Source organism: Thunnus maccoyii, chromosome 2, assembly GCF_910596095.1.
Source record: "Thunnus maccoyii chromosome 2, fThuMac1.1, whole genome shotgun sequence".
NCBI lineage: Eukaryota > Metazoa > Chordata > Actinopteri > Scombriformes > Scombridae > Thunnus > Thunnus maccoyii.
The window spans coordinates 2,956,324-2,966,576 of record NC_056534.1 but is presented as its reverse complement, the minus strand read 5'-3'; the positions used below and the strand labels follow the sequence as shown (position 1 = coordinate 2,966,576).

Below are 10,253 nucleotides of genomic sequence, written 5' to 3'. Positions count from 1 at the left end.
AAATCAGTGCGTATTTGTGTCTCTTTATCATGTTTCAGATGTCTGAGTTCTTCCAACAAAGAGACATTTCCCCTCACATGGTTTCAAATAAATAACTGTTTGAGGCACAAAGAGGTAAAACTCTCCAATATTTCACAAAAATGCAAAGACTAAAGAAAAATTCTGAAAAATGAATCTAAGTTTATGTAGCAGAAATTTGTTGTTTCTTCTTTCCTACCCGATCTATCATCTCAAGACCCCTCAGATTTATCTTGTCACGCTTATAAAGTAGTTCAAACAAGCTTCACCTCAAGCAGCATCAATGAAATGCTGCTTATGCACTGACTCATCAGTATTAACAAAATTTGTACAATTTATTTAATATATCAGTCAGCCACATTTTCTGCAAAACAGGTACTTTTACTTTAGTACTGTAAGTAAATTTAGCTGGTAAAGCTTCTACTTTTACTTAAGTAGGATCTTAAATGCAGGACTTTTACTTGTACTGTAATATTTTTACATTGTGGTATTAATACTTTTACTTAAGTAAAGAATCTGAGTACTTCTTCCACCACTGCTAAAACATATCCTCCGAAGAATAAGCATAGACCAGACTGCTAGCTGATTTTCTCAAACAGCATTGATTATTTAAGGTGGATTTTTCCATTTAATAGCACAACACATAACACATAAAATAGCCAGAACTTGAACAATGATGAACACACTTTCATACACTGATTCTTCTCTCTCACAAATACACTCACACATTTAATAAATAAGGTAAAATGCTTCCTCTGTCCTCAGGTGTCTTCCATCCTGGTCTTCAGCTAACACCATGCTAGCTGGTGCGCTCAGTCCCTCCCGCCATATGCTGTGATGAACTTTAGTTATCGAGGGGTATTGCTCAAAACCTGACGGCTTCTTATGACTGCACCTTAAAGGAACAGTTGAAGCTTGTTTTTTTGTAATCCACAGAGTAACATGAGATGATTTCTGTGTGTTTTCTCTGTGTCCAGTACAGAGAAAAGGGCTGTGGTTAGCCTAGCTTAGCACAAAGACTGGAAGTAGAGGGAAATTGATAGCCTAGCTCAGTCAAAAGTGCACAAATCTACCTTCCAACATCCCCAAAGCAGCCTGATTTACATGTTGTGTCTTATTTATTGAGCAGGTGTAGAAATAGAGATGTAAAAATTGCAGTTTTAGCTGTTGTTAGCATTGGAGCTATTTGTGGTCCAACAACTACTGGGTATATTTTTGATATCAGTTAGCCCCATTTCACCTAGCCCCATTTCTAACATTATATAACGTATATAACATATGTAACTCTGTGTTTTGGGTACACAGCTAAGCTACCCTAAGGGGAAAATTGAAAATGTCCGCTTTGCATCTTTACTGGTCGTATTTCAAGTCTGCTGCGTTAGCTAAAGCAGGCCAGAGCCAACACAACATCCTGAGTGTTCTGGTCAGAAAAAGGGCTAAGTTTTCCCCTGCGTCCAGTCTTTGCTCTAAACTAAGCTAAACACATACTGGATCTATCTCTGTAATGGTTACACAGACTTAAAATTTATATCAATCTTCTGATCTGACAAGCTGATTTCTCAAAATGTCTGATTGTTCCTTTAACCCTTTAAACTCCTGCTTTAAAGCTACACTCCACTTGGTGCTCGTACCAGCAAAATCATAAACTGTGACTGACATCGAGATGTTGGATCACTGCAAAGAAATCCACACACACAGGAAGCAACATATTAAATCTCAAGAGTAAAATTCAGATACGTGGTCTTAGATCTTTTCTCTCTCCTGTCCTGTTGGTTTCCTTTGATATAAAACATATAAAACCAACTGAGTTCTTGAATACGTGCATGCTGTGTGCAGTCTACTTGCATCCTTGTTTAAACTTATGCCTTTTTATTTAGTTTTCCCTCTTGCTGGCCTTTGAAGCTGCCAAAAAAGCAACGTTATCGAGTGCAGCTTTAAAACAAAAACCCCTTAAAGACCAGCATAGCAAACAGCCGTTTTCTCTCCCCTTCTTTAATAAAACAACACAAATACCAGACCTCGCTGACTTGACGTACGCCTTTAGGATAAGGCTGTCCTTTTATTTTGATGCTGATGTTCAAAGGTAGTCCTGGTAACTGATGTCCTCTGCTTGGTATTCGGTGTGTGTGTGGACTAGTGAAAGGATGAGCTGACTCAGTTGAACGCCTCCTTGTTGATCCACATGAGGGTCCGCGTCTCGTTGGGTTTGCATTCGTACTCGATGCTGCTGAATTTGTTGCCGAACTGGCAATGCTCCCTCTTGTAGTAGTTGTAGTATTTTGCCTGCCACACCGTCTCAAAGGTCCCCGCCTTGTTAAACTAGACATAGAAACACATGTTATATATGTCCTAATATTATTTAAATTCATACAACAGTTAAGTTATAGTGTTAGCTTATTTGGGTATTGTTTTCCTGGTGCTAGAATAACTCGTTGCTTAAGGCAGTTTTAATGTGATGGGTGAAGGTTAAGTGAAGGATATAGCTGGCAATTTTTTTTCTTATAGTCAACAAATCTCATGTTTGGATCCAAACCAATGATGAACTGATCTACTAACAAGTATTGTGTGTGTATCCAAAGTCTGATATGTCTTATTCCTCTGTTAGACCTCTGTTGTTGTCCAAAAACTATTAAAACATGTCAATGAGAAACACGGTACTACTGATTAGATGTAACTGTGGATGACAATCATCATGATTTTGTTATATTCAAATTAATCGTCATTCAACTTTTTCCTGCCTCCTGCTGACTTGTCAGCACATTGGGTTTTCACAACAAAATTGGATTTAATTCAGTGGAGCACAAGTTAAAACTAATGCCAGGTGCAGACTACACAATATTTTTGTCTGATAAGATGTTGATGTGTCTAATTAGGCGATTATAGAGTCAGAAATTCTTGCTGCGACTTGCTGAGAGACATGACAGACTACATGTTGGTACTCCACCAATCATAACTTGTAACTTGTAATTAATGTCTTCAAAGTTGTCGTACTCAGTGAGAGGTTAACAAAAAATCTGACACGCTAGTCTGTTATCAGGCTGATAAATGTAGTCTGAACCTGGTATAAGAGGACCTGTGGGAACTTGGAGCAGCCACTTGTCTTATCAACAGTTACCTGATGTCTCATTATAGGTGACTCGTTGTTGTTGTGACTTCGTCTTACCTCTTGTTGTTATCTTACCTCTATGCTGACCTGGACTGGCTGCCGGTCTCCACTCTTGGTGTGCGGGACGCCCTCGGTGTCATACAGAGCGTGATAAACCACCGACTCCTCGTCCTTGGACTGCTGCTCCAGAGGGAAGATGATACCTCCGATGTTCATGGTGCTGTGATGAAGATAAAGATGTGTCCTTTAGTTAGTGGACCGCCACCCAAGTACTGTGATGTCTTACAGAGGATTCACCAAAGCATCATCTTCCTGCACTGACTGAAGGTACATTCAGTACTGCTGACAAGCTGACAAGCACTCATGACCACACTTCATTTGAACATATGGTATTTGGTATTAATAAAAGTCAGCCACTTTCAAACCTGAGACTATCCTCAACAGAAAAACTACAGTACTGTTTGTTCCCCATTTTTATATTTTCTTGGAAAAGCCTCTGACCTTGAGTTAAACGCACAATATGTAAGTGTTCATTATTCAGGAGGCTTTTACCGGGAGCTGAATTATCCGCTGAGGTCTCATCCTCTCCAAAACAATCATACACAGGGATTAAAACCGGTAAAAACACTGAATAAAGCAGTTTCATTTAAAAAATCTGTGTTTCTCCGATGCTGTTCTGTGGACAGAGGACGTCCGGGAAGGGCTGATAGTCCAGCTGCTGCTAACGTTTTCTGGACTTGTTTCTCTGATAACTTAAGATCCAGATGTCCAATGACTAAAATCCTTCATCCAGATAAATGATATACTTAAAAAGAACCAAAACATTTATCGTAAAAATGTGGCTTAAAACTGAATAAAAGCCAGTTTATGACAGTTTCTGGCAGACAACCACAACGCAGACGCATGCATCATATGTTTTTCATTTAATTATGACACAGTAAATGCATATACATATAAAGATAATACATATTACAATGTATTGTTTTTCACTTTATCCATTTATTTGATTTGTTTTTAATGTAGACATTTTAAAATCTTCCATACAATCAACATCTCTCTAAACCAGCTGACTAGAGTAACCAAAAACTCTACTCTGGAGTGTCATTACAAAGTATGATGAGATTATATTTTTATGATGCCTAAAATTATGTTATAGGTATCAGAACTGAACTCCCAGGATCACACATATCATACATTTCATTCATTTCATTTTAGATTTTTCTATCTAATTGAAATGAATTTTTTGTAATTCATTTTATTAGTAATGCCATTTTAGCGACATTTTGGATTAAATAAAAATATATAACCTATATTCAGATTGAAATTAGTCATAATGAGGCGGTGTTTGACCAGCTGGACCCCGCCCTGCTTCACCTGAGACTTCACTTTAATCCAACAACAGCAACAGAGAGAAATGATCTCTGTGTGTTTGCATACAGATGATCAGACAGACAAACGAGGCCTCCTGTCACCACCAGGGATGCAAAAAAAAAAAAAAAAAACCATCACACATGATCCACACATGATTTATTCAGACTGATATGTGACGCTGCAGGCCTGCAGGACGGAGGCCACGGAGCAAATAACAACATGCACGATTATCGCTGTGTTTTCTATTTATTTAAGGTCATTTCGTCTAATTATGGAGGAAGATATTATCCCTATAGACGTTGTCTTTTGTATTTCATGGTTAAATAAGAGAACAGGCCTAATGCTCTGTTCAGTCCCTCTGCTCATAAAACCAAATATCTAACAATATAGCGATGAAAACAGGGGAAATAACGCTTTTAAAATCAATTTCTCCTTACGTGGCCTCCACCTTTCCGGGCTTCACCACCACCTCGATCTTGTATTTGGAGCCTGTGAGCAGTTTGATGGTCCTGCTCTGGCCGAACCGGGTCCCGTCCACCTTGAAGAACACGGGCCCCTCGTTGGGCTGGATCCGCAGGGAGATGGAGATGTTGATGATCGGAGGGACGTCGTCCATTATCCCGATGTTTTACGCTTTATGGAGGCAAATGTGGGTCCCGTGTTGAGGGAGGGGGAAGCGGATGATGATGCGGTGATGCTGAGGAAGGACCAGTGTCAAGCTGGGCCGCGTATAACACCACAACTACCGGTTACAGCTGTCACAATTAAAGGGCCAATGTTATCTATCAGTGGTGGAAGAAGTATTCAGATCCTTTAATGCAGTAAAAGTACTAATACTGCAATGTAAAAATACTCCATTACAAGTAGAAGTCCTGCATGATAAATCCTACTACAGTAAAAGTACATAAGTATTATGAGCTTGATGTAGTTAAAGTATTGCAGTAAAAGTACATAAGTATTATGAGCTTGATGTAGTTAAAGTATTGCAGTAAAAGTACATAAGTATTATGAGCTTGATGTAGTTAAAGTATTGCAGTAAAAGTAGTGGTTTGGTCCCTCTGACTGATATATTATTATATATGACATCATTAGATTATTAATAGTGAAGCATCAGTGTTAGAGCAGCATGTTACTGTTGTAGCTGCTGGAGGTGGAGCTAGTTTACACTACTTTATATACAGTTAGCTAGTTTAGTCCAGTGGTTCCCAACCTAGGGGTCGGGGCCCTCCAAAGGGTCAGCAGATAAATCTGAGGGGTGGTGAGATGATTAATGGGAGAGGAAAGAAGAAAAAACAAAGTTCTGATACACAAATCTGTTTTCAGTTTTTGGACTTTTTCTCTAATCTTTGATTTTTGCTGAAATATTGGATCATTTGAACATTTATTGAAATGAAAGCATGTGAGAAGTTTAGAGGGAAAAATCACTATTTGGTGGAGCTGTTAACAACTCATAGACATGTGAAATGTGACCCCGACTACACACTGCTTTTTGTAAGACGTCAAAAGACAAAAAGGTTGGAAACCACTGGTTTCATCTTTAACAATGTGTTGTATTTTAAAAGCTTGTTATATTATCCATTGTGTCAAATCTTCATCTGAAAAGTAACTAAAGCTGTCAAATAAATGTAGTGGAGTAGAAAGTACAATATTTCCCTCTGAGATGTAGAAAGTAGCATCACATGGAAATACTCAAGTAAAGTACAAATACCTCAAAACTGTACTTGAGTAAATGTACTTAGTTACTTTCCACCAATTCCAAACACTTTATTTAAAGATCCTCTCCAAACATTCTGAATATGCAAACGTTTTACATTTCAAAAGTTTTCCTGCTGGACACCAGACGTCTCCTCCTTCACTGTAAAGTCTCGGTGTTTGTGCACCAGAGGTTTCAAGTTTCCACATCACACTTGTGTAAGTTGAATATCGGACCAGGAAACTTTCCTCCTTCAGCAGATGAATGTGAAAACAAACTGCACAGAGAACAACATCCTACTGAAGGAACAAGAAGAAACAGGTTTTTGGGTGGTAGTGGACTTTAAAACCCTCCAAATTAGTATTTATAAGCAGTCAATAAATAATAAATGGTTTATAACACATTGTCATGTAGTAGACATCAGTATTTATTAATGTATTAGTCATCAACTAGAACTCATCATTGGTATGTGGGGGCTGCTGAATAAATAATAATCAATGACACACAGCTGTAATAATATAAAATTTGTCTTCAGGAGAATTAATAATTGATGACAAATGTTGTACATTAATAAACGCTTAAAAATGTCTTTATATCTGCTTTTAACTACATTATAAACCATTTACTAAATGTTTATGTACTGCTTATAAAGGCTAAACAACAGGACTTAGTGTTTTATTATATCAGATATTAGTTTTTTTAAATTATTGATTAACTTGCGATTATTTTTTAGTGATTGACAAATGATTTTTGCTCATATAACGTAAACAGCCTTTTATGTTTTCCCAGAGCATAAGGTGACGTCTCAAATGTCTTGATAAATAGATTCAAACATGGTTTAATTTCAACATTTCAGTAGCTTTGCTGTAACTTGTGAAACCGCATGTTGGACTCAATAAGAGGAACAATGTAATGCAGTGAAATGAAGAGAAATCAAACCACGGAGTTAAGAAACTCTCTCTGAAATGGTTTCAACAAATTCAAAGCTTCTTAAAAATGTGATTTATTGCATCACCATATTTACATCACAGCAATTAAACAGTTTTGCTTTATCATTGACTTCTTACACTATTTGTAATGATCTAAAATCAGCCAGTAATGATTCTGTTTCATTTGTTCTTTTTTTACCATTATCTTATTTTTCTTACAAAAAGGTTAAAAAATATGTACAATTATATATATTTATTCTAATTACAGACAAAAAGTATAAAATATATATATTAAAGTTAAAAATTAGGCACTCAGAAGTGCTCAAGGTGTGATAAATTAACTCCTGAAGGCTGCAGTCGGTCATCTGTCCAGCTCGGCCTGCAGGATCTCGCCCCAGGTCTCGGCGTCCAGCGGAACCATCTTCCTGCCGCTCAGCTCCTCCGCTGATGTCACGTTGCTGAATCGTCCTCTCAGCCAGTCTCTCTTCAAACAGCTGCGAGTGTAGTTCTTCACTAAAGTGACCTGCAGAGAGGATACAGGCGGTAGTCAAGACAACGGCGGTGGCAGCGAAGCCTCAACCACATCCTGTCTTACATATCTTTGACCTTTTAACCTGTAAAGACTTTTCAAGGTCTCTGAGATCATCAGACGTAAAACCGCGGCTGTTTTATGGTCTAAGCTACATCTCACGAGCTCTTTCTCACCTTCCAGGACAGGCCGTCTCTCCTGTCGCTGTCCACCTCTCTCTGACAGACGGCTCGGACCAGCTGACACTGCCTCCTCCACAGCTGGTCGCTCTCTTCGATGATATGATGCCACAGCTTGCAGGTGCGCGAGGCGCTGCACAGGCTCTCGGCGTCCAGCTCGCTGAAGATCTTCACGCTCATTTCCGCCGGCAGAGTTTCGGCAAAGTTTTGAGGGTGAGCGTCGTCGGCGGATATCAGGAAAGGCGTTCCATCACAGAATAAAAACACAGACGACATCCTCGCGGGGTCATGCTGCATAATAGCTTCAACAGTTTGAAACAGCCTGGAAACACAGAACAATAAAGAGCAAAGTCAAAGAAATAAGTCATATTATAGGAAGTTTGCAGTTGTTAACTGTGGCATGAAACACATGCTCCTGTAAAAAAAAACAAAAAAAACACTTACTTCCACTTATTATTATCCTCCTCAACATCTTTTTTTGTGCTCATCTTTAACTCTTTATGCTTAATATATCTTCCATATATTGATATGTGTAACGATATGCACTTTCCTGTGTTTCCATGAAATGGAAAAAAAAAGAAAAGTCAAAAGCCAAAAAAGGTTGGAAACCACTGGTTTCATCTTTAACAATGTGTTGTATTTTAAAAGCTTGTTATATTATCCATTGTGTCAAATCTTCATCTGAAATGTAACTAAAATACAAAAAAAGTACAATATTTCTCTCTAATACTCAAGTAAAGCACAAGTACCTCAGAAATGTACTGAAGTACAGCACTTAAGCAAATGTACTTAGTGACTTTACACCACTAGGAACAGAAAACTGAGTTTGTCTCTGGACTTCAAGACAAAAATCACATGTAATGTAGTTATAAAACACTGTTCTGAGCTGCTTATCCTGCTCTATCATGAGGTGTCTTTGAGTCAGACGCTCCCAGTTCAGCTCCTGGGTCCTCTGAAAGATGCTGCTGAAGGCCAGACTGATCCTGATACTCTTCCTCAGATGAGACCACACGGACCAAAAGTAATGTTCATGTACAAGGTTCATCCCTCTGTTGGCTTCTCTAAGCGGTCGACTGGAGAGTCTCTGCAGTGTTTCAGCTGCAGTTGATGAGTAGTTGTTGTACTGTATTTATTGGGACAATGTACAGTTTTAATGTTAACATTTGACGTACTGCACCAGAGTTAGCTTTAAAGCTAATTTTCATCTGCAGTCCCTTACAAATAAAACATATAAGTGTGGTTGCAGTGCTCTGATCTTCCTGCAGAGGGAGCAGTCTGCTGTGTTTCCTCCGTCAGTAAGACACAGACATGTCTGCTATCCTGAACAGTTACATTCATGTGGTGCCTTCAAATACAAAACCCATGTCTTTATCAAATATATAAGTCTTGTTTCCAGACTAACAGACATTATTTAGTTGTGTGACAAGATGAATTTTGGAACATCGAGGAAAGCGACACAACTGGAAACTATGTTTATATCAGCACATTGAGATAAAACCTGCCTACAAAAACATTTCCATGAACCACAAAACAACGGCGGTTATTTAAGTGTGTAAATCCATATTATGTGTGTTCTCGGTGGGTCAAAGCTTTCGTGTCTTCATCGGCGTATAATCATCATTTTAAACAAAAGGACATGTTTTTGCAGCTCGGACTCTGAGTCACGTTTAGCTACACGAGTCTGTGACCTCACCCCGGCTAGCATAAGCACGGTTAGCAAACAGCTAACAGCGACCGAAAAAACACTCAAAAAGCCATTTTTTACAGTAGAACGATGATATTAAACGTCTGCCGGATTATTCCAGTACAGGACGACCATGTGCGGTGTAAATAAACGTGTTCTTACCGTCAGTGCGTTGCGGTCGCTGCGGGTCTGTCTGACAGCTGGGCGTTTAAATGTCTCAACGGCTGTTTACACACACGCATGACGTCACTGTGTTTTTGATGGAGTGCGCATGCGTACAAGGGTCTCGCATTATTTTTTTACGTTTTAGCTTTTTAGTCCAACTATTTATCATTTGTCAAATTCTCTCTCTCTCTCTCTCTCTCTCTCTCTCTCTCTCTCTCTCTCTCTCTCTCTGTGTCCCTCTCTCTCTCTCTCTCTCTCTATATATATATATATATACTGAAATGGACCAATATGAAACCAAACTTTAACTCTATTTCTAGTTGATACTGAGTTCTATTAAAATTATTTAGTCAAGCTGCAAAATAAAAAAACAAAGACCCCAAACAATTTTTAAACATATAAAATTATTGACTAATGCCTCTTGATTGTTAATCTGCACCCATTTATTTATTTATTCCTCCTCCAATGTATTATGTTGTATTTATTGAAGGTAAAAAGGTCCTTGCAAAATACCCTCACTGAATGTTTTTTTTTTTTTTAAATTAATTACATAATATCATAACTGAATTCCCTGGCACT

The 10,253-nt window shown here is 38.4% G+C and overlaps 2 protein-coding genes across 3 annotated transcripts; both read right to left on the bottom strand.

Annotated features, from left to right (window-relative positions):
• Window positions 1-511: 511 nt before the first annotated feature.
• cnrip1a (cannabinoid receptor interacting protein 1a) lies at window positions 512-5,218 on the bottom strand. Its single transcript, XM_042391518.1, has 3 exons — window positions 4,933-5,218; window positions 3,200-3,344; window positions 512-2,337 (listed from the first exon to the last, which is right to left on the bottom strand). Exons 1-3 carry the CDS (start codon window positions 5,109-5,111, stop codon window positions 2,173-2,175), a joined length of 489 nt encoding a protein of 162 aa, XP_042247452.1. The 5' UTR covers window positions 5,112-5,218; the 3' UTR covers window positions 512-2,172.
• Window positions 5,219-7,167: 1,949 nt separating this feature from the next.
• On the bottom strand, window positions 7,168-9,768 carry LOC121881571 (F-box only protein 48). Of its 2 annotated transcripts, XM_042389438.1 has the most exons (5): window positions 9,672-9,765; window positions 8,575-8,948; window positions 8,270-8,375; window positions 7,823-8,147; window positions 7,168-7,640 (listed from the first exon to the last, which is right to left on the bottom strand). In XM_042389438.1, the coding sequence occupies exons 3-5, from the start codon at window positions 8,311-8,313 to the stop codon at window positions 7,479-7,481; spliced, it is 531 nt and encodes a 176-aa protein (XP_042245372.1). In that variant the 5' UTR covers window positions 8,314-8,375; window positions 8,575-8,948; window positions 9,672-9,765; the 3' UTR covers window positions 7,168-7,478. The 2 variants fall into 2 exon arrangements, with proteins under 2 accessions (XP_042245372.1, XP_042245381.1); XM_042389447.1 differs by lacking the exons at window positions 8,270-8,375; window positions 8,575-8,948 and having other exon boundaries at window positions 9,672-9,768.
• Window positions 9,769-10,253: the final 485 nt, after the last annotated feature.